Below are 23,633 nucleotides of genomic sequence, written 5' to 3'. Positions count from 1 at the left end.
GAGGCAGCCAATCCATGATTCTCTCTCACCATTGACGTTTCTCTCTCTCTCTCTCTCTCTCCCTCTCTCTTCCTCTGAAATCAATAAAAATCATCTATAAAAGCAGCTCAATCGCACGCACTCGGCAAGGCTGTCCTCCTCTGAACCAGCCCCGGGGAGAAAGGGGAGCAGATCGGGACAGGAGCCAGGGAGCCCTCCGCTCCGACAGCACCTCCCGGGGCGGCTCCCGGGCACCGAGGGGAGGGGGGATTTCCAAGGCGCAGAGATAGCGTTGGCCTCCGAGTGCCCACCAGCCCGGCCGCCGGCCGACCCGCCCGTGGCCTCTGGCTGGCCCTCCGCGGAGGTTGCAGGGCCTGAAACTGAAATGCTAAGTATAGACCAAGGCCAAGTCAAAGTCAGGATGAGGCAAATGACCCCAAGCAAACCTTTTGATGTCAGTTCTTTTTTGATCTGAGAAGAATCTGAAACCTCTCGCCTCCTCTTTAGAGAGGATCCTAATGGCCTGTGAACCGGAGTTTAAATCCGGACACATTTCCTCTCAGAGGGGGGCCCTGGGTTCTGGTCTTGGAGACTCGAGGGGAAACCGCGCGGCCCCCGGGCTCAGGGGTGGGTTTCTTTGCTCCTGTGAGACGGAGGGATCTGCTGACGGGATCTCCCACACGCAGAATTCTGCTCTTCACCAGCGTCCTCGCCTTGAGGTCCACACGCCCACAACTTGGGAAACAGAGCGTGAAGTCAAAGGAGCCGCCATCAGGAGGCGTGAGACCCAGCGCGGAATCCCTGCTCTGCGGGGTCCTGGACACTCCCGGACCCGCGCATCCTCAAGGTTACACAGAGGTCATCACAGGACCCAACCCAGAGGGCACCGCGACCAGGAAGTGGAAACACCTAGTGAACAGTGGCCACACCGCCCTCGGCCGGAGGAGGCAAGACTGGAGGGTACTCTCGTGAAGCTCAGAAAACACAGTGGAGGTCCCAGCATCCCACCCTCCCCCCGAAACGGAGGGAGGTAGAGCCTCTTAGAAATGGCCGCCGAGAAGCATTATTTACAGCCCACTGACGAGACCTCAGAGTAGAGGTGACCGTCTCCCCCAGGAACACGCGTCGCTTCCCGGTTTTCCCACGTGACCCAAATCAGTAGACGACCGGGCACGGCCCGCACACAGAGCGCCTGCGGGACACTGATGTCTGTGGCTGGGCTGGGGCTGGGGCAGCCGTGGTTGGAAGGAGAGGAGAGCTGTGCGCCAGTTCGGCAGTCACTGGCCGCATGGAGACGTGCCAGAGGGTGAAATTCACACCAGGCTCAGGAGCCTTTGTGCCGAAAGAGGGATGTAAAATACTGCACCAATGTTGTTCTGCTGGCTATACATTAAAATGACGAAAATTTGATAAGTTGGAGTAAATAGGGTCTATTTTAAAATTAATTTGACCTGTTTCTTTTTACTTGTTTAATGCTGACGACTAAAAAACTTTGCAATGACATGTGCAGGGTGCGTTATAGACAAGGCTGTTATTGAAGGAGGGGAAGACACACACACTCACACACACACACATACACACTCACACACACTCACACACACTCACACACACACACACACTCACACACACACTCACACACTCACACACACACTCACACACACACACTCACACACACACTCACACACACACACTCACACACACACTCACACACACACACACACACACGAGTGAGGGAAAAGGAGTCCCAAGAATGTAACAAATTGAAAAACCGCAGTCCATGAGGGAGGACTTGGGCCTGACGATTCCAGCTCCACCTAAACAAAGGAAGTCATAGCGCCAGCTGGTTTGGCTCAGTGGGTAGAGCACCAGCCTGCAGATTGAAGGGTCCTGGGTTCGATTTTGGTCAAGGGCACGTGCCCTGGTTGTGGACTCGATTCCCAGTACGGGGGTGTGCAGGAGGCAGCAGATCAGTGATTCTCTGTCATCACTGATGTTTCTCTCTCTCCCCCTCTCCCTTCTTCTCTGGAATCTTATTTTTTTAAAAGGAAGTCGCAGAGACTGATTTTTCTGTCAGCTGAAAGAGACCGCATGCCCTGTGCCCTTTGTAGGTTCTGCTTTGTAACACTGGATAGCGGGAAGAGAAAAGCTGTCCCAGCCTCCTTCTCCTCTTGGACAATAGTTTTTACTCATAAAACGTGTCCGCTCTGGAAAGGGGTTACAAAGGCCTACGTTAAGGAAAGGGCACCCTCTGCAGGCCGCTTGGTAATATTTTAAAAGAAAAATGGAAGCACTGAAGGAGCCGAAAGTGACGCAGAACGGGAGGGTGAGTTACCTCTCGCCGTGGCGTTTTCGGCCGTCCCCACGCCTCAAACGCAGCAGGACGTAGGCAGGGAAGGGCGCATCGTGCCGGTCCTGGCGGCCCTGGTGCAGTTTGGTTGAACTCCTGAGTCTCTGGGAAGTCATTGGCGGGCGCTCAGGGTGGCTGTGACGATGGTGTGAGCCAACGCGCGAGGGGCTCAGCACAGGGAACTCGACTCAGGGCGAACCCGCGACAGGAGACGCCGTCATCGCTGTGACTGGATCAGCCCTGGCATAGAGCACGTAAGCGAGTCCAAAGATGTCATCTTACAGAACTCAGGGCCGAGCTATTGCAAGATGGACGGAGTGAGGACGGGCCTGAGCTGAGATGGGAGTCAGCTGCCCACCGCTCACTCCAGCCCCGTGGCTCCCAATCTTGTTTTGGCCGTGGCCCCCCTCAGCATCTCTAACATCCTGATGCCCCTGTGACGCAGAATTCTTATTGTTCAAAAAGTGACCCCCTGTTCACATGCAGGGAGCCTCAAAGGCCATGAACTCGGTCTAGACCAGCTTCCAAAGAACATGGCAGCCACGAAAGAGAAAAATAAAAGAACGAAAGGACGGTGGGAGGACCGAGGAAGAAATCACTAAGAAATTGTTTAAAAAATAATAATAATATGAAGTGATATGAAAAATAGCAAATCAAACTTCAAAATATATAATGGAGAACTGAAAGGCATAAAGATGTCACAACATAGATTTACATACTGTATATGAGGCCCCTAGAACCACAAGAAATGCAGAAACTTCACTGTTCATAACTCATTCTCAAACTGCCCCCTTAAAGTCAAACTGCCCCCCGCCCCGGGTGTGTGCCCACGTCGGGAACCGCTGGGCTAAAGTTCTCACCGTTCGGGCTGCCTCCCCGGCTCTCTCGTCATCATCGCCAATTGAATGAGGTCCACCCCGGCTGGCACTGCTCACCATTCTTGACCTTTGCCATCCGCAGTGACATGGCACCCAGCCTGTGGCAAAACGAGTCTGAAGGAGGAACCCCCAAACGCCGAGGTCACTACGGAAACATCAACAGCCCCAGTCTCCCCGCGAGTCTCAGGAGGGCGCCGAGCCGCTCCCTGGCGTGGTGAGCACGGCTTGGTGCACGAAAGCTCATGAAGACGCTCCTGCCCTCGTCGGTGGGGCTCCGTGGATAGAGCGTCAGCCTGTGACTGAAGGACCCGGGGTTCCCAGAGCCGGGGAGCAGCAGCAGGTACGGACTGGGAACGTCACAGGTGCGTCTCAGGTTAGAATTCACCGGCCACCCCTGATTACCTGCACCGGCTCATTCCCTGAGCATGCTGTACAGCGCAGTCCTCACTCTGTGGATCTAAATCATGGTTTATTTCCCCTCCAGGGTATCACACGCTATTTTAGAGTCTGTTTTCAAAGGTCTGAGTGGCTTGGCTGGGAACTGGCGTTGTATGAAGGGAACTCAGCATCTGAGTCTCCATCACACCCGAGGAACGGACAGACGCCCTTCCCCACGGCGCCCGCAGTGCCAACCGCAGTGTCAGCTCAGAGACGTCCAAGTCCACTGCTCTCTGCTGCTTTCCCGCATGTTCCTGGGTGTTTCCCATGGAAACAGGGCTGCAGTTGGCAGTCTTCCAGGAAGGGGCACAGAAGGGCTGGGGTGGTGAGATCTGTCACCACGTCCCACAAACCCACGGGAGGCGCAGAGATCTGAGCCGCCCGTCACTCTGATGGGAGCAGGTTCACTGCCTCAGGGTCTTGCACGGAGTGAGAGCTATGATCCTGCCTGGAAGCTGCCCCACGCTGCTCCCAACAACAGAGACACCGCCATGCGCACTCAGTGACGGTAAACGCAGCAGCACCTCACTCCTCCATCATGTCGGTGGAATGAGATGTTATAAACGAACGTTTCAGGTAAGTTAAGCTCCCTCCACCAAGCACCAAGAGATGGACGCAGAAACTTAGGATGGAAGATGGCGACGTAGGTAAACGCCTGTACTCGCCACCTCCCACAAGCACATCAAAATTACAACGAAAATACCGAAGAACCATCACCCAGAACCGCTGGAAAGCCGGCTGAGCCGAAGCCCCACAACTAGAGGAGTAAAGAGGAAAGCGCACCGAGGCAGGTGGAGGTGCAGAGGGGGGAACGGGCTGGTCCGGCACCCACGGGGGCTGCTTTTTTAATCGGGAGGGAGATCGTCTCTGCGGAGGCCACCCAGAGGAGCAAGGGGTCCCAGCCCCACACCAGACCCCCAGCTCAGGGTCCCAGAGCTGGGAAAGAAGCCCCTAGGGGCAGTGAGGACTATGGGCTGTAAAAACCAGTGTGGACTGGGGCTCAGTGACACCGAGGCTGCTGGGACCCAGCTGCTCCGCTGAACAGGCCGGCACCACAAACTGAACTGACGAGGTCCTGCTTCCTCTGCGCTCGTGTCAGGCGAGCGTCTGGGGAACACAGACACAGGAGGAGGAACTGGACTGTCTGGCATCGGGGCAGGAGCTCTGGGCGGCTTTCCTCCAGACAGAGGTCCTCACAGCAGTCATTGTTCCTGTGCTGGGACCTCCCCGGTGCAGGGCTGACTGGCAGCCATTTCTGTTTGCTCCACCCTGGTGATTCCCTAAGACCCCGCCTCATCCAATTTACAGCCCCACCCAAGCTGGCAACAACTTTTGCATATAAATGGCCTGTCCTTACTCAGGCTAAATTCTCTCGACAAGCTGCAGCTGGGTCAGGGAGCCCAAAACCTAACAATAAAAGGCCCAAGACCCAGCACCAACACCAGCCTGCCTTGCTTCACAGCTGGGCCTCATCTGGGCACTTCAAACCCGATACAAAGAGGAGGAATCTGCAGATCTCTCTGTAGCTCCTACTGGGTGGCCCCAGGCACTGGCTGACTTTGCACCTCCCTGGAGACCCAAGAGCCAGTGTACCCAGTGGTCAGTGTCAGACCATCCAGATTACAACTCTACACATCCACAAGGGACACACTCAAGGGGCGGACTCAGTGAGCACCAAAGCCCCAATGAAGCAAGTTCTGCTCCACAGGGGTGTCTCCTGCACAGCAACTCTCCCACTGTAGTCTCAGCTGAAGAATCTTCTAGGAACCTCCAAAAATATGGAAAAGGACCAGTCAGAAATTAAGCATACACTGACTGAAATAAAGAATAATATACAGGGATTCAACAGTAAAGTAGAGGATTCTGAGAATCAAATCAATGATTTGAAACACAAGGAAGCAAAAAACACCCAACCGGAAAAGCAATAAGCAAAAAGAATCCAAAAATACGAAGATAGTGTAAGGAGCCTCTGGGACAACTTCAAGCGTACCAACATCCGAATTATGGGGGTGACAGAAGAAGAGAGAAAGATATTGAAAACCTATTTGAAGAAATGACAGAAAACGTCCCCTACCTGGTGAAAGAAATAGACTTACAAGTCCAGGAAGCACAGAGAACCCCAAACAAGAGGAACCCAAAGAGGCCCACACCAAGACACATCATAATTAAAATGCCAAGAGCAAAAGACAAAGAGAGAATCTTAAAAGCAGCAAGAGAAAGAAACTCAGTTACCTACAAGGGAATACCCATACGACTGTCAGCTGATTTCTCAACAGAAACTTTGCAGGCCAGAAGGGAATGGCAAGAATATTCAAAGTGATGAATAGCAAGAACCTACAACCAAGATTACTCTACCCAGCAAAGCTATCATGTACAATTGAAGGTCAGATAATTTCACAGATAAGAAAAAGCTAAAGGAGTTCATTACCACCAAACCAGTATTATATGAAATGTTGAAGGATATACTTTGAGAAGAGAAGAAAAAGATAAAAAATATGAACAACAATATGGCAACAAATACATACCTATCAACAATTGAATCTAAAAGTCCAAATAAACAAATGAGAAATCTAATGGACAGAATAAACTGGTAAATAAAATAGAATCAGAGGCACGGAAATGGAACAAACTATTCTCAGAGGGGAGTGGGGTAGGGGGTGAGAAGAAATTAAACAAAGATCTTATATGTATACTAGAGGCCCAGTGCATGGATTCGTGCACTGGGGGGGCGTCCCTCAGCCTGGCCTGCACCCTCTCAGTCTGGGAGCCCTTGAGGGATGTCCGACTGATGGCTTTGGCCCGTTCCCCTAAGCCTGTGATGGTGAGCCTATGACACGCGTGTCAGAGGTGACACGTGAACTCATTTTTTTGGTTGATTTTTCTTTGTTAAATGGCATTTAAATATAAAAAATAAATATCAAAAATATAAATCTTTTACTATGGTTGCAAATATCAAAAAATTTCTATGTGACATGGCACCAGAGTTAAATTAGGGTTTTTCAAAATGCTGACACGCCGAGCTCAGAAGGTTCGCCATCACTGCCCTCAGCCATCAGTCGGGACATCCTTAGCACTGCCACGGAGACGGGAGAGGCTCCCACCGCCTCTGCGCTCACCAGCAGTGAGCCTGGCTCCTGGCTGAGCAGCGCTCCCCCTGTAGGAGCGCACTGACCACCAGGGGGCAGCTCCTGCATTGAGCGTCTGCCCCCTGGTGGTCAGTGCGTGTCATGGCAACTGGTCATTCCGCCGTTTGGTCTATTTGCACATTAGCCTTTTATTATATAGGATACGTATTACCTATGGACACAGGCAATGGAGCGGTGAAGGCCTGGGTCAGGGTGGGAACCAGGTGGAGGGGTGGGGAGAAGAAGGCCATCTGTAATAATCTCAACAATAAAGATTTAAAAAATAAAATAAAATTTACAAAAAGAACCAAATGTTTTTAAAAATTAAGTCACTTTTGATAGAATTTAAATGTATTTGACATGTTCACTGACCACGCAAAAGGGGCAATAATCGTTACTTATTTTCCTCGCAGCTGGTGATCACCTTACCTGCAATGCACCATCCAGGCAATGCCTCATTGAATAGCCCCAATGATGCTTCTCTGGTTCCTCAAGTCTCTGTACGTGTGGCCCTGGCTGTTATCTGTCACCTGCTGCTACTCTCAGTAGGTCTGTGTGTCACCTTTGCACCCACACCTGTTCTCGCTTGGGCTGCGTGAGAAATCATACAGAAAGCTTATGGGAACGAGTGGCATCACCTTACACGTCTCAGCCCCAAAGGTCCTGATGAGGGCCTAACAGTCTCCCTGCGGTAACGTACCCCGTGAATCACACAAGGACGCCCCAAGAGGTCGAATTAAGGAGTCACGTTTATTGCAAATCCGGGACTACGAGGGGGCATTTCGCTCTCTCAAATCTCATAGTAATTTCCTAGCCCCAACACCACATTTATATAGGCAAAAATCACAAAGGTAATGATTACATCTCAGGGTTTGGAATGAGGAACCTGGTTTGCAAAAAAGCAGTTTACAGAAGCAGAATTGAGCAAGTTAGTTAAATTATAGTTTTGGGTCTCCGGACCACTGAGTCGACAGACACACATTATCTAGAGCCCTCGGGTCAACGGAAACACATGATCTGGAGCCATCGAGGCAATTTGGAGTAACTGTGCTGCCCTGGTTTGGGACCACTGAGTCAACCGGAACACATTATCTGTGGCCACTGAGGCAATTTAGGATAATTGTGCTGTCCCAGGTTCCCAGGTACAGAGGAATGTGCTTCGATAACCAGTAAGATCACAACCAATGGGATGTTTAAACCACCAAAAACGGAGCCTTCAATCAATTGGGATAGGATACATGAGTTCAGAAAATCAAAGTAACTTTCTATTGTTAAACAAAGCAGTAAGTACAAAAGCCAAACAGCAGGGTTAAAGTGAAATTACAGCTTCTACCTGAGATGACTGCTACCACACTTCATCCCCACACCTCGAATGAGAAGAAAGCGCTTGAGCGTGGAGACAGGCATTTTCCTTGCTAACTTCTTTTTCCTTCTCGCCTTGGTAATTTTTTGGCAAAATGTGAGAGTCATCTTGAGATGTGACTGTGTATTATTACATTTTTCTAAACATACTAGAGGCCCAGTGCACAGAATTCATGCACTCGGGGGGGGGGGGAGAGGGGGCGCATGTCCCTCGGCCTGGCCTGCACCCTCTTGCTGCCTGGGAGCCCTTGGGGGCTGTCTGACTGCCTGCTCCCCATAGGACATCCTTAGTGCTGCTGCAGAGGTGGGAGAGGCTCCTGCCACTACCACTGCGCTCACCAGCCGTGAGCCTGGCTTCTGGCTGAGCCGTACTCCCCCTGTGGGAGCGCACTGACCACCAGGGGGCAGCTTCTGCATTGAGTGTCTGCCCCCTGGTGGTCAGTGCACGTCATAGCAACTGGTCGTTCCACTGTTCAATCGATTTGCATATTAGCCTTTTATTTTACAGGATTCCTCTGTTGCTCTTATTTCTAAATAACTTTCCTTTTTCATCTTGGAAAGTTAATTTCTAATTGTTAGATGATCTTCTCCTAAATTGTCAAAAATCGCCGTGTGACGATGCAGGCGGGATGAAACCAACTCCTGGAAAGGACTTGGTAGCCATTACCCTCCTGGGTCAGGACTCCTGCCTGAGGGGATCTCACCTCCTGGGTGCAATTAGGCGCAGTCAGAAGAGTGAGTATCATGAAGGACAGAAAACAGCTGCATCAAACAGCAGAGAAAATGCAACTGCTCCAGCCAACCACACATCAACAGATCCTGCCTTGATTTTATTCCCCTGAGACTGACTCACCCCGATGGAAATCATTTTAATAAAAAATAACCGACACCCTGCCACTAGGGCTCAATGGCTGAGCGTCGCCCTATGAGCCAGGAGGTCAGGGTTCGATTCCCGGTCGGGGCACAGGCCCTGGTTATGGGCTTGATCCCCACTGTGGGGCGTGCAGGAGGCAGCCGGTCCATGATTCTCTCTCATTATTGATGTTTCTCTCTCTGCCTCTCTCTAAAATCAGTAAAAATATATTTTTAAAAAAGAGAGAAACAGAAAAGATGTAAGATCATAGAGGCCGTAAAATAAAAAGTGGTTAACAGGACACGGTTTCCCCACGGGTCGTATAAAAGATTCCACGCAACGAAATGTCTGACAGCAACGAGCCTAGAGCAGAGACCACTGTCCCTCGCAGTCCCTGACCCTGTCCCTGACCCTGACCCTGACCCAGTCCAGGCCGGGGGCAAGATACCAAAATGCTTGCCGGAGCCCAGCTGCCCGGCTGGGTGCAGGGCGGCTGCCAGCCATCCCCGGACGCCCTGTCTCGGTCGGGCTTGGCGTGCGGGCCGGCTCAAGGGCGGCGAGAGCTTCTGTTCCAAGTGGACGCAGACTCCTGGCCGGTCTGCACCCTCCTCGCTGCCTTTCACACGGGAACCCCATCGGCATCTCGGGAAGGAAACAAAGACCCTGGTTCATAAGCAGAAAGAGTTCTGTTTTTTAAAAATGTTTTTTACTGATTTCCGAGAAGAAGGGAGAGGGAGAGACGTGGATGAGAATCACGGATCGCTGCTTCCCGCAGCCCCGCGCCCGGGCCCGCGCCGACCTCCCGGTTCCCCGGGGAAACTCAGCCAGAGCCGCGCTGAGCGGGAGGTTTCACACCAGGAACCAGCGCCGGCCCGGGGGGTGGGGCGCCGGCTCCGAGGCTGTCGTCCAGGGCGAGTCCGGGGCACAGCGCTGACCCGTCGGAGGAGCCTCCGCTTCCGAACCGGGCGCCGGGGCACCGCTGCCACCCGAGACCCAGACCGCCCACCCCGGCGCCGGAGCCGGGGCCGCAGCCGCGACGCGGGAAACGCGCCCAGGGGCCCGGCCCGCACCGTCCCCCCGCGCAGGCCTCTCGGCGTCAGACTCGCTCACAGCGAACCGCCCTGCAGGCCGGGCTCCGGGCGGGAAGGGACCTAACTCGACCCTGCCGGCGGGTCTGCAGGACGACGTGCAAGTTCATCCGAGCTGCAGCCGCGGCCTCCGGTCGGACACGGGACACCCGGCGGCCCACGCCCCGCGCCCGCAGAGCCGGAGCCGTCGGCAGCGGACGCCTCGCCTGGGCGGCCTGCGCGTGCGCGGACCCGAAGGCCAACAGCGCGCCCCGCCGGGCCGATCGACCTGCTCGGGGATCGTCAGCGCGGTCTGGGCGCGGGAATCGCTCCGTCTCGCGAGGCTGCCGCCCGCGGCGGGGGGGCGGGGCCTCGGAGCGGGGGCGGGGCCTGAGGCCGCGCGGCGTTCCCAGGAGGCTGTGCGGCCCTCGCTTCTCCGGGTCGGCGCGTGAACTTCTCCCGCGGCGCAGCCATGGCGCTCCACGTCCCCAAAGCCCCCGGCTTCGCGCAGATGCTCAAGGAGGGAGCCAAGGTGAGGGCGCCGGCCGGGGAGGGGCGGGCGTGGCGGCCGCGGAGGGCAGGGCGGCTGCTCCCGGTCCCGCGGTCGTAGGGAGAGAAGGTTCTAGAAAGGGCGGTGCCCGGGGTGGGGGCGCGTCCGGCCTGGGCGCCTCCGTCCCCCCGCGACCCCGGGTTCGCGTCCAGCCGCGCGCCTGGTCCCCACCCTCCGGGACGGCGGCGGGGCGGGCGGCGGGCCGTCGGTCCTCGGGCCACGTGGTCCGGGCCCCACGGGACCGGGGATGCCGAGCTCGGCCCGCAGCCCCTGCGATGGGGGTCGGGCCCGGTGTCCCCGGAGCCTCCAAGTGTCCGTGCTCCGGGACGGCCGGGCGCCGGCTATTCCCGGTGGCCCCGCTCTCCCCCCCCCGTTCCCTGCGGTCAGTTACGGACACCGGCGGCGAGGCTCCGTCCCGGACAGTGTCGGGAGCGAGCTTCTTGCGGGCAGGACAACGGGGCTCCGCTGGTCTGGACGCTGGGGAAGCAATGGCCGGAGCAGGACCGGAGCGGGAGGGGAGCTCAGCGATGGCGGCGCAGACGGAGGGCTGGGCGCCGGGGAGGGACCCCAGGGGCGGAGGGGAGGCCGCCCGGTCACAGTGCGGGTGTCCCGGCCGGGGAGGCCCGTGGGCGCGGAGAACGGGGAGAGGAGTGGAGCTCAGGGGCCTTGTCCCCGAGGGGGGGCCCCGGCTCGGCTCAGAGGCAGGAGGCCGAGAGCCGGCGTCAGCTCGAGCGGGAGTTGCTGCGGCCACAGCTCCTCTGCGTGACCCTGGGACGGCGCTGTCAGGGTCTCTGCCGGGACCGCCGTCCTGTCGGGGCGGTGTCCGCTCGCACGTGGGCTACTGGGTGCAGGACTGGCCCCGCGGGCGGGAGGGGCGAGGGGCTGCTGTGCTGGGGGAAGCGGCTCTCGGGGAAACAGGCCACAGTCACCCCAAGTCCAGAGCATCCCGTACGCAGCAGGTTCCTTCCGTTCCGTGCGCGACGGGGGGCCCTGCCCTCGGGGCCCTGAGCGTGGGGGCAGGTGCACCAGCGGGACCCCGAGTTGCTGGCCTCGCTGAGCTCAGGCCCCGACACAGCAGCTGCTCCCTCCCCTGCCCCCTGAGAGTCCGGCGGTGCCCCCACCTGGAGGAGCCCTGGCCCTCCCTGCAGAGAGGGTGGAGGACCTCCCAGGTCCCTGCCGGCCGGGTTCCATCCGTGACGCTGGTGGGGCCTCTGCGTCAGGAACACCGGGCACCAGGCCCCGGGCTCTCACCCCTGCGTTGCCTGGTGGTCAGGACGGCCCGGGGCGGTGCTGCCACTCTCGACCCCACTGTCCCTGGGAAGGACCGTTCCTGTTTCCTGTTCTAATCGGAAGGTCTGTCCCAGCATTTCTCAGGGTTGGAAGAGGCCGTGTACAGGAACATCCAGGCCTGCAAGGAGCTCGCCCAGACCACACGCACGGCGTACGGACCGAACGGTAATCTATCTCCAAGCTCTGCTGTCGGGCAGCACGGGCTCCGGCCCCTCTGCTCGCTGGAGAGCGGCCCACAGGGCGGCTGTGACGGTACCTCAGTCCAGGGACACCGCTCAGGTTCCAGTGTTGAATCAGCAGCTCAGGTCGCCTTTAGTAAAGTAGGGATCAGACGTTCCTTTCTGTCCTCGGGGACGATAGGAAAAGTGGAGCTCTGACTGTTAGACGGGAGCTCACGGTCGGTGTTACAGGTGCCCAGCATTTCACACTGACTGTGACTTAAGGGAGAAGGTTCTCTGGCCTCCTGCCATCAACGGAATCTAGTTAACGCAGATGATAAGCAGAGAACTAAACATACTTTTAAGTAGATTCTTCTGTGTGTATCAGTATGGTTTGTATTTATTGATCAAAAAGGAGACGAGGTTGGCGTCGTCCCAAGTGGACTGGGGAGATGCGAGGGGAGCGTGGCCTAGGTGTGCGCTGGGGCGGTGGGAGAGTTGGAGTGGGGGGGTTTCCAGTTGTTTAAGAAATGCGTGGAAACAGATTTTTAATTAGAGTTCCCTGGGTGTTCGGAGACGGATTTGAATGGTTATGGACTTGCTTTTCTAACTTAACTTTCAGGAATGAACAAAATGGTTATCAACCACCTGGAGAAGCTGTTTGTGACAAATGATGCGGCGACTATTTTAAGAGAGCTGGAAGTAAGCTGCTTCCTTTCAAAAGCCAAGAACTGTGTTGGTAACTCCAAGGTTCAGTAGATCTTAACCTGGAAGGAACCTCATTTCAGCCCTGGCCGGTCCAGCTGGGTCCGGTTGGTTGGACCTCGTCCCATGCACCAGAAGGCCTCGCGTTTGGTCCCCTGTCAGGTGCTTTAGGAAGGAAACCGATCAGCCCTGGCCTGCAATTGGAAGGGTCCTGGGTTCAGTTCTGGGGGGGAGGGGGGGGCACGTACCTTGGTGGCAGGCTCGGTCCCCGTCCCTGTTCAGGGCATACGCAGGAGCAACCAATCAGTGTTTCTCTCTCCCCCTCCCCCCTTCCACTCTCCAATCAGTGGAGCCCAGCTGGGGTGCTCAGTGGTTGAGCCTCAGCCTGTGAACCCAGGGGTCAGCATTCGATTCCTCGTCAGGGCACATGCTGGTTTTTCGGGCTTGATCCCCAGCGGGGGGTGTGCGGGAGGCAGCCAGTCAATCCATGGTTCTCTCTCATGGTGGATGTTTCTATCCCTTCCTCCCTCTGAAATCAGTGAAAACATTTATTTTCTAATTTTAAGTAAATGGAAAAATATCCCCGGGTGAGGATGAACAGCAACAATAAGTAGGTTTGCTAAGCACACAGGTGGCTATGCTGTCTGGTTCTGAAGTGGCTTATCCGAGGCAGGGACAGCTGATGCTCAGAGCAGTGGCTTTAAGAAAAGACCATTTGTTTGGCTTGGTGACAGTGAAACAGCTGTTCTGAGAGTCGGTAGCAGAGATACGGCCACATGTTATTGGGACAGTCAGCACTTGTCACCGCCTGTCCCAGAGGCCGCGTGACCCTCCGCAAATGCTCCTGAACTTGGCGCTTAAAGCCGCATAACTTAGTCCTTTTATTTTTTTATTTTATTGTTTTAAATATATTTTATTGATTTTTTACAGAGAGGAAGGGAGAGGGATAGAGAGTTAGAAACATCGATCAGCTGCCTCCTGCACACCCCCTACTGGGGACGTGCCTGCAACCAAGGTACATGCCCTTGACCGGAATCGAACCCAGGACCCTTCAGTCCACAGGCTGATGCTCTATCCACTGAGCCAAACCGGTTAGGCAACTTAGTCCTTTTAAATGAAACCCTATAGGCGTGTTAACATTTCTCTCACTTATTAAATAACAGTATATCCTTAATGTACTGAATAAAACATTTAACACATTGTTTGCGGGTAGTTTTTATCGCGCGCTAACAGGTGGCGTGGGCCATTTTTGCTAATTTTTTGTGCAAATGGCAACGTTCAGTAAAATGATAACTTTAGTTTACGTATTCATACGTTACCCGCATTCTACTGCTAGCCTATAAAAAACGTATTAATACGTGTCCTGCGCTCTACTACACTGGTAGAATGTATAAATACGTAAAACGTGTAAACATGTTTCCCGCATACAATGTGTTAATTGCACAAGATGCTGGAGGGACTTGTGAGCGTTGTGGGCTGTGCTGTTCTCGGAGTTGCTTGGTTGTGGTGGCGATACAATCCTCATGATGTGATCATAGTACTGACTTCTGAGTTTTCTCACCGTCAGTTGGTACCCCTTTCTCATTTCTAAAAAAGCATCTGAATTCTAAGGGGGAAAAACACTTAAAATCTTGGTATACTTTTTTGGAAGAAACATTTTCTGTTCCCCTTTTTCAAATCACAACTGATTCCCTTACATTAAGAAGAAACACAGAAAGTGAGACTCGTGCCCCACTGAAATGATACCTGTTTTAGCTCTCATAAAGCTTTTTCAAGAGCCTAGAACTACTGGTGGGAGTTACTTTGTTTTAATTGAGTGAACATACAATGACGCTCTGACCTGGTGTGTGGAGATGGACGGGCTGCGACTGCAGGTGAAAAGCATACACACTGAGGTCGTTCCCCTTCACAGTGACCACGTGTGGCCAGGGACCAGGGATGCCTGGTTGTCCCCTCGTGACCACACCGTTGGTCTGTGCAGTGGAGTCCCTGGCCCCTGGGAGATCGGAGTTGACTGATGAAGAAGAAATGGGAATGAATGGCTGTATTGCTTTAAATATCCGGTGCCTTAACTTGCTGTTAAACTCAACCCCCTCCACCAGGTGCAGCATCCTGCTGCCAAAATGATCGTGATGGCCTCGCACATGCAAGAGCAAGAGGTTGGAGACGGCACCAACTTCGTGCTGGTGTTCGCCGGCGCTCTGCTGGAGCTGGCTGAGGAGCTCCTGAGGATCGGCCTGTCGGTCTCTGAGGCAAGCGTTTACTTTAGTGTCCTAGTTGTATGTGTGTGCTCACGTATGTGCATGTGTGTGCTCGTGCATGCACACCCCCACTGCTTCCAAGAGCCACCTCAGAGCCCCAGCGAGCGTGAGCCTTCCTTCTGCCAGTGCTGTGGACCGGCTCTGCAGGCCCCGCCTCGTCCGCACCAGAGCCTGCCTGTGAGGCTAATAGAAGGACCCCAGGCCATTTCAGGAGAAGGGGGTGAGGCCTCAGGCAAATCTTGCTCGAGACCTTGTAGCTAATAAGTGGTGGTTAGGATTCAGAGGTGGCCTCTGGCCCACGGCTCTCCTAACTCGTAGGCTCTGCTATGAATGTCGTTCTGGACGTGTGTTTGTTATTTCATACTGAAAATGAACGTACGTGTTCATTGGGTCGCCATGATGTGCTGCTTTGTCATAAGTCTGCCTTTGAGAACGGTTTTTGCATTTCCCACGGCAGGTCATCGAAGGCTATGAAATCGCCTGCAGGAAAGCCCACGAGATCCTCCCCAGTTTGGTGTGTTGTTCTGCAAAAAACCTCCGGGATGTTGATGAAGTGGCCTCTCTTCTCCACACGTCCGTCATGAGCAAGCAGTACGGCAACGAAGGCTTTCTGGCCAAGCTCATTGCTCAGGCCTGTGGTGAGTCCGGATCCAGAATCACTCGTCTGACGTCCGGAGCTGCTTCCTCGCTGTCCCCGGGCAGCTCCTCATGCGTCCTCTTTCTCAACAGTGTCCATCTTTCCTGAGTCGGGCCATTTCAACGTGGATAACATCAGAGTTTGTAAGATTCTGGTAAGTTTAGATTATGCATTTGACATGACCTAGATAAGTTACTTGTTTTGGGGGGGAAAAATGTGTTAATCTACACCTAAACCTTGCCTTGGGTTTTGGCACTTATGATTGATTCATTTGTTTTAATCCTCACCCGGGGATATTTTGAGTGTAATGACTCTTCTTCATTCCCATTTCTTCTTCATCAGTCAACGCCCATTGGTTTTTAGAGAGAGTGGAAGGGAGAGGGAAAGACAGAAACACTGATGTGAGAGAAACTCATCAATTGTTTGCCTCCTGCACATGCCCTGACCAGGGCCCAGGCTGGGGAGGAACCTGCAACCGAGGTACATGCCCTTGACCGGAATCTAACCCAGGACCCTTCGGTCCACAGGCCGACGCTCTATTCACTGAGCCAAGCCTGTTAGGGCTAAAGTTGTCATTCTTCCATGACAGCTTGAAGGGTGAGAGCGTGCATAGCAAAACACTGATCTTCATATTCTTTGGATGTGCTGCGTTAGAGCCACAAGCTTGGGCAGGGCAGTTTTGTTTGGGATGGAAGTTGTCCTTTGCTCTGCAATAATAACTTCAACGTTAGCATTGAAATAAGCCTGTGTTTTTCATAAAAATGTCTGATTGGTCTATTAAAACCAGAATTAGTGGTTTGCACATTGCCATATGACTGTTGATGTAGCGGAAGTTTAGCCTGCACAAACACACGTGCCCGCTCTGTGTGTAAAGGTGCCCATGCTGTTTTCTGACTCCATGCAGTGCCCCCTCCCTGTTAAGTGGTGAACTTGGGAGATCGGAAACGATGCTTGTTCTCTGTTCTGCCCCAGCACTGAGTGTGCCTGTCCCTCGGCACCCAGTACTGGGGGTGGAGGTGGACGATGGGTGGGTGGTGGATGAGAACAGTTTTCTGTCTTTGGCTCCTCCCACTGTACTGAAGGTCCTCTCCCCTCCCCCATATCGGTGGCCCCTTCCCACCCATTCCCCAGGAGTCAGCGCTGCTGTCTGTCGCTGTTGAAGGGGTATTTTTGGTGACTGCAGGATCAGCACAGCCCAGGTGCTGCTTGTGAGCTCATCGTAGCTTTGGTGTCGCTCCTCAGGGCTCAGGCGTCTGCTCCTCTTCGGTCCTGCACGGCATGGTTTTCAAGAAGGAAGCGGAAGGGGACGTGACCTCCGTCAAAGACGCGAAGATAGCTGTGTACTCGTGTCCGTTCGACGGCATGATAACCGAGACCAAGGTACCAGCACCGGGAGGCCTGGGGCTGCCCGCTCAGGCAGCTAGAGGGTTCTCTGTTCTGGGGGCGGTTTGCTCTTAACCAGTGAATACTGTGAAATCATTGGAAACTCAGGTCATGTCTGGTTTTTAAAGCCGGGTTTATATTTGAATGTCTAATTCCAATACTGAATATTGAGTTTGAGTCTTTTCGCCGTGGTGTGGTGTCTGTGGTGGTAAACGTGGCCTTGACCGCAAGGAGTTACCCACTCAGCGGCAGAGTGCCCACGGGGACCCCCGTACTGCGTGCTGTTCATTCGTGTTTTCAAAGGTGATGTTGGGCTTCGGTAGCACCCTAAGAAAAACATGCTGATGTAGTTAAAATTGATACGTTTGTGTTTTTTTAAATACATGTTACGTCAAGTTTGAAGTTTATGGGTCACTGCTGGCTTCTTCCCGAGATCGTTGAAATCGAGTTGTTGATGGGTTCAGACGTGGGACAGGCTTGGGTGCGGAGTGGTCAGTCCACATTCTTATAAAAATGTCTGCTCGGTACAGAAAAGCCTATTGTTGTCGTTTGGCACGTGGCAGGTGATTGTTGTAGCGGAAGAACCACGTTGCTACCAGGACCCTTGCCCGACAAAACATCTAACGCCAGGTGTTTCCAGCCTTTCCGCCAGGGCGCCTGTCAGGGAGCAGGGGTCCGTTTTGGAACCGGGGAGGCAGGGAACAAGCTGGGTCTGTTGTAAAGGTTTCGTATTCTGCTTCGTAAGACACTCACGTGTGTTTTCATGTTTTTCCCAATGTTTATGTCTTCAGTAGAATGCCATCTTATGACTTTGAACATCAAAGCTGTGAGATGGTTTTAGAGAGAGTTCCTGCTTGTGTTGCTAGGGAACAGTGCTGATAAAGACTGCTGAGGAGCTGATGAATTTCAGTAAGGGAGAAGAAAACCTTATGGACGCACAAGTCAAAGCTATCGCTGACACCGGTGCGAACGTCATCGTCACGGGCGGCAAGGTGGCCGACATGGCTCTCCATTACGCAAACAAGTACAACGTCATGCTGGTGAGGTGAGGGCTGCTTCCTTCTGCTCACCTCTGTTACAGGACTTGTCCATGGTGAGGCACGATCACATTCAGCACATTCAGCACGGCTGTTTAAAAAAGGGAAGTGTAAGGCATTCGATCAAAGAGCAAAAGAACTAACTTAACCCTTTGCGGTCATTTGTCTACTCTCAGCCACCACAGCAAGAAACTGTACGAATCTTAACTCTATTCATTCATGTGTCAGTTCATAATTTCTCTGAAAATCTTAAGTGTCTAAGCGACCTTGTCACGAACCAAAACATTGCCCCGACAAATCGGAGATATCGAATCTCAATATAAACAGACGCGGTCGTTCCACACTTGCCATGCAAAACACCGTGGCGAGTCAGTCGCCTTTTGAGAGCGAAGAAATCGACACGCGTCGGATACTTCGCAGAATTTCAAATAAAACTTTACAAATTACGTTTAACTGTAATTAGGCATTCTCGCTTGTTAAGATATTTCAAAATAATACTCCAAAATGGCAAAAAGAAAAGTTACCGAAAGAAGTGTACTGCGAATCTGAAAGTAACGATGAAGAGTTTTATTTTGGCACCTTGAATACTGACTCTGACGTAGAAAGTGATAACGTTTGTAGTGATTCTACTAGTAGTGACATAGTTCCAGAAAAGAATTATTGAATCTTGTTTATCCTTCATAATCTTGCATGTTATGTATCACTGCTCTTTCAATGGAAATTAATTCCGACCAGTACGACACCCATGTCCAAATTTAATACGACCGCAAAGGGTTAATCTTGGGGTGTCATTTGAAGAGAGGGCAGGAAGGCGTTCCAGGCAGAGGCCTGGCACAGTCACCAGAGTGTGGGGTCAGGACTTGAGGCACTGGACAGGTCCTCTACCACCCCCCACCCCCCCTTCTCGTACTTGGTCTAACGAGCAGGTAAATCCCTGCATATGTGGCTGCCACAGGAAAGCAGACGTTCTCTACGTACCCTCATGTTTTACAACTGACCCCTCAATGTTGACGGGGACTTGAAGCTCCCTGTTCTAGATTAATGCGTGACCCGCACCGCCCCCACCCCAACCTGGGCCCACCGTGCAATCCAAACCTTTTCTGAGCTTGAACCTTCAAAAATGTGTGGCGTGGGGACCAGTGTACAGTTTCCTGCTTAATCTCTGCATTTTTTTCTAGCTGTTGGAATCAAAGCTTCTTATATTAAGGTCTTTGTTTTTTGGGTTTTGTTTTTAAGGCTGAACTCAAAGTGGGACCTCCGGCGGCTGTGTAAGACTGTTGGTGCTACAGCTCTGCCTAGGCTGGTATGCATTTTGGACACATTAACAAACGGCCAAGCCTGTTGGTTATTGTTGTTAAAATGGTCTCTTTCTTCCAGACTCCTCCTGTGGCTGAAGAAATGGGACATTGTGACAGTGTTTCCCTCTCAGAAGTGGGGGACACCCAGGTGGTGGTCTTCAAGCACGGTAGGTGGGGAGGGCGCAGGTGCCTGCAGCACGGGAGCTCGTGCTCTTTACTCCTCCCCAAATGTCTGCACTTGGCCCACAGAAAAGGAGGACGGGGCCATCTCCACCATCGTGCTCCGAGGCTCCACTGACAACCTGATGGACGACGTGGAGAGGGCGGTCGATGACGCTGTGAACACTTTCAAAGTTCTCACCAGGGTCAGTACCGAGGCGTCTGGAGGTGGCGCTCACTGCAGGGCTCAGGCGCAGTGCACAGACTCCTGCCTTCCCGGGGCAGCTGGTGGGGAGCAGAGCCCTCTTCTACCTGAGATCGTGAGCTATTCTTGAAGGGATGGTTGTGGTGGGTTCCTTCACAGGCACAGCTCTTAGTGCTCGGTCTGCAGGTGTGACTGGCTCCCATTCCTGCTTTCTCCCTCGTCATGTACCTGATGCCCAGAGCTCTACATCTGGGTAACAGTTGTACCTAGAGAGTGAGGAACAGGTCCTGACCAGCAGGCCCTGGGTGGAGCATGGGAACCGAGTACAGAAAACAAAACTCCTGCTCATTGACATTTCCCTACATGTTACAGGATAAACGTCTTGTGCCTGGAGGTGGAGCAACAGAAATCGAGTTAGCCAAGCAGATCACGTCCTACGGAGAGGTATAGCTTTCTCGGGTGCAGTGTCTTTCCTCCTGCGATTTGAACAAATACGTTAACAAGCTTGTTTCTGCTGCAGACGTGTCCTGGGCTTGAACAGTACGCCATCAAGAAGTTCGCGGAGGCCTTTGAAGCTATTCCCCGGGCACTGTCGGAAAACTCGGGGGTTAAAGCCAACGAAGTCATCTCCAAGCTCTATGCAGTGCATCAGGAAGGAAACAAAAATGTCGGATTAGACATTGAGGTATTTGGGAAAAACACTGTGAACCTGATTTTGTGAATGCAAAACCTGCAAGTAGAAATACTTGTGTAAAAGGAACAGGGATGAGAATTTAGTGTCTTGCTTTGTTATTAACCTTCTATAGGGTGTGTAGGGTGGCACTTCTGTCCTGTAAACATTTCCACATAAAGAACCTACAGGGAGAACTGCTCTGCCCACAGGCTGAAGTCCCTGCCGTGAAGGACATGCTGGAGGCTGGTGTCCTGGACACGTACCTGGGGAAGTACTGGGCCATCAAACTGGCGACCAACGCCGCCGTCACGGTGCTCAGAGTGGACCAGGTGAGGGGAGGGGGCTCTGATCTTTAGAAAAACTAATACTCGTGGGGCTCAGTAGTGTGTTTTCGTGGAACTAGGCCGAGCACAGTTCTCATTCTGCTCACAGGAGTGGCCTTCATCTTCGCCTGACAGGTGTAGGAGGGCCAGCAACGGTGTCTCTATTCTTTATTTTTTACCCTCAAATATGTTTTTGTTTTATTGATTTTAGAGAGAGGAAGGGAGAGAGCAATAGAAACATCGATGAGAGAAAATCGGCTGCCTCCTGCACGCCCTCTACTGGGGATTGCGCCCCCAATCTGAGCATGTGCCCTGCTCAGAGATCGAACTGTGACCTCCTGGTTCATAGATCGATAATCAACCACTGAGCCTTGGCCGGGCCAGTGTCTTTAAACCGATCTGATTTACAGTCATCGTTTTCAGGCCCTTTGTAAAGTAGCACGGAGAGGAAGTTCAGGGCGACGTTGGTGAGGAATGAGTCAGGACAGAGGGCAGACACTGCAGGTCACCAGCTTATAGGAAATTCATGAGACGGTAGGAACTGGGTGCTTAACTTTCCTATGTGACAAATTATGTGAGTGCGTTGTTGTCTGCCTGGTCTGCACTTGGGAAAACAGGTGCCGACCACCCTCTGACCACATTCACCAGTGTGTGTTGCCGCCATGAATTTGTAACTAATTTTGCAAAGCGTATATTGTGGGACGGGACTTGGAAATCAGTTGTAAGTGTTGCATAATGTAGAAGGGATGGATTGACCTTTGTCAAATAACAGTCCACAAATCAGCATCACCTAAAACTTGTAAAAATTCAAATTTGGGGCCCAACCCAGACTCACTGAATCAGAAACTCTGGAAGGAGGCCCAGCAGTGTGTTTTAAAGAAGCCGTGCAGGTGGTTACCAGGCCCCGAAAGTTCGAGAACTGGTCCCGGGACTGTTTAAGAAATCAAGCTACACTTAGATTCTGAAATGATAATGCCTTTAGTTCAATCTGAACTTACCTTCAGTTTGTAAAGTGGTATTCCAGGAATTTAAGGCTCATATTTCTTATGGAAGCTTCTGAAAAGAGGTGGGAACCAAGCGGGTGAGGGGGTGGTATTGTGCTTTAAACAGAAGCCAAACCCAGAAACATTTCCTAATATACGTTTGGGAAGCAACACTGTTTCTAGTTTTGAGATTCAGAAAGTATGAGTTGGAGAGTTCTATTCTAAGGAAACCCAACTAATTTAATTTAGACTCTCCCAAATGTATTTCAGCCCTAAACTGTCACCTCCCTTCTCCCTTTTTTCCAAACAAATCCTCCTAGATAATAAAAGGGTAATATGCAAATGACCGAACAGCAGAAGGACCAGTCAGTATGATGTGCACTGGCCACCAGGGGGCAGATGCTCAATGCAGGAGCTGCCCCCTGGTGGTCAGTGCACTCTAACAGGGGGAGCCTCTCTCGGCCACAGGCTGGGCTCAGGGCTGGTGAGCGCAGTGGCCCACCTCTGGCAGCACTAAGGATGTCCGACTGCAGCTTAGGCCACCCCCCATCAGTCTGACCTCCCCCAGGGCTCCCAGTGTCGAGGCCTCTGGGTGACTGTACCCGAGGAGTGCTGGGCTAGCGCACCGCAGATGAGGCAGAGGCTTCCGGCGTGCGTTGGACTTACTGGGGACTGGACAGGTGAACTGGGTTCGTGCCTCACGCTTCCTGCCGCTGGAGTGCTAGAACTCTTCAGTGTTGAACTTACTAGATTTTAATGGCAAAACTGGCAGGTGGACCTAAAGTTTCTAAGCCTCAAGGAAATTGTGATGAAGATGGTTGGCAAGCAACACTCGTGTATAAATAGCAAATTGGGTGCCATGTTGATTGGTTCGCGCTGGTGGTACGTGGCAGTCTCTCGGCTCCATGGGTGTTGACCTGCAGGTCTTGGAGGGAATGAGTGCCCTTCCCTAATGGGTGTGGGTTTTGTTGCTGTTAATGTTGAGGAAAGCAGGGAACTCGGCTGAGCGCTGAATTCCATGTACACCGTAAAACCCGTGGCTTATGTCTAGATGATTGCTTAATCTTCAGTCAGGCCAATAAAAACGTGGTCTTTTTTCCTCCTAAAGGTTGAGTTTGTAAGTATATTCTTGTTTTGTGTTGCAGATCATCATGGCAAAACCAGCCGGTGGGCCCAAGCCTCCCACTGGGAAGAAGGACTGGGATGACGACCAAAATGACTGAGTGGGTTAATTTTTGCTGTAGTCGTAGTTGTAGTGAACTAGGAATTGCCTGGCGTTTTTTTTTCTTAAGTTAAGAAGTGTTGTGTTTCTGTCCTTGGCTGGACAATGCAGTAAAGGTGTTGTTACTATCAAACCCTCGTTTCTGTTGACCACTGTCCCTGGATCTAAGATGACTCGACCTGGTTCATGAAACTGGCTGTGGGAGTGGTCAGGGGCCTCTTTCCAGTGTGTGCCTGGCCTGCTGCCTGTTGGTGCGTGAGTTGTACTGAACATGGCTGTGCTTGTGTACTCAGACATGGTCTGCGCTTCTCTCGCGGGGCTTGGCCTTGTGAAGGGGTGTGACCAATTTTTATCACAACTCTGGAAACCCTGAGACTCACAGTAACTTGTTTCATTAGCAGCAAAGGGTTGAAATCCTTACTCTAGCAGCAAAGTGCAAAGATGCTGAGATACAGCTGAGCATGCCCCTCTTGACCCTTACAAATTAACCAAGTTTGCTTTCGTAAGATCAGTAAAAGCTAACTGATTTTTATGGGACGTGTCACGTATGTGTTGGAGAACTTTCAAATTTTATATTGTTTTTGGTATTCTTTTAGAAGCCCTATGGCTGACAGGGTCCCGGCTAAGCTCTACACACGTTAAAAAGTGACACCTCTTCAGGAACTTCATAGTCCAGGGTTCCTGTCATCAAAGAAATTCC

At 52.6% G+C, this 23,633-nt stretch overlaps 2 protein-coding genes across 2 annotated transcripts in view; both read left to right on the top strand.

The window, feature by feature from the left end:
* Window positions 1-6,688, top strand: part of LOC132229156 (keratin-associated protein 27-1) — a 350,231-nt gene extending 343,543 nt beyond the window's left edge. The window contains exon 2 of the mRNA XM_059685906.1: window positions 6,490-6,688. The gene's annotated coding sequence lies outside the window, so the exon portion shown is untranslated. The remainder of the gene's footprint in view (window positions 1-6,489) is intronic.
* Window positions 6,689-10,426: 3,738 nt separating this feature from the next.
* CCT8 (chaperonin containing TCP1 subunit 8) lies at window positions 10,427-23,066 on the top strand. Its single transcript, XM_059686276.1, has 15 exons — window positions 10,427-10,581; window positions 11,964-12,054; window positions 12,670-12,749; window positions 14,855-14,999; window positions 15,466-15,651; window positions 15,743-15,804; window positions 16,893-17,030; window positions 17,900-18,078; window positions 19,307-19,373; window positions 19,448-19,535; window positions 19,618-19,733; window positions 20,105-20,176; window positions 20,253-20,417; window positions 20,615-20,734; window positions 22,857-23,066. Exons 1-15 carry the CDS (start codon window positions 10,522-10,524, stop codon window positions 22,932-22,934), a joined length of 1,647 nt encoding a protein of 548 aa, XP_059542259.1. The 5' UTR covers window positions 10,427-10,521; the 3' UTR covers window positions 22,935-23,066.
* Window positions 23,067-23,633: the final 567 nt, after the last annotated feature.

This window comes from Myotis daubentonii, chromosome 3 (assembly GCF_963259705.1).
Source record: "Myotis daubentonii chromosome 3, mMyoDau2.1, whole genome shotgun sequence".
Taxonomy (NCBI): domain Eukaryota; kingdom Metazoa; phylum Chordata; class Mammalia; order Chiroptera; family Vespertilionidae; genus Myotis; species Myotis daubentonii.
The sequence above is the reverse complement of the archived record's forward strand: the minus strand, read 5'-3'. Positions and strand labels throughout refer to the sequence as shown.

Bases quoted from the DNA above. Each gene is read 5' to 3' on its own strand.
- CCT8 (XM_059686276.1), top strand. From the start codon at position 10,522: ATGGCGCTCCACGTCCCCAAAGCCCCCGGCTTCGCGCAGATGCTCAAG. The intron at 10,582-11,963 runs GTGAGGGCGCCG...GGTCTGTCCCAG, and splicing joins TGCTCAAGGAGGGAGCCAAG to CATTTCTCAGGGTTGGAAGA. The intron at 19,374-19,447 runs GTATGCATTTTG...TCTTTCTTCCAG, and splicing joins CTACAGCTCTGCCTAGGCTG to ACTCCTCCTGTGGCTGAAGA.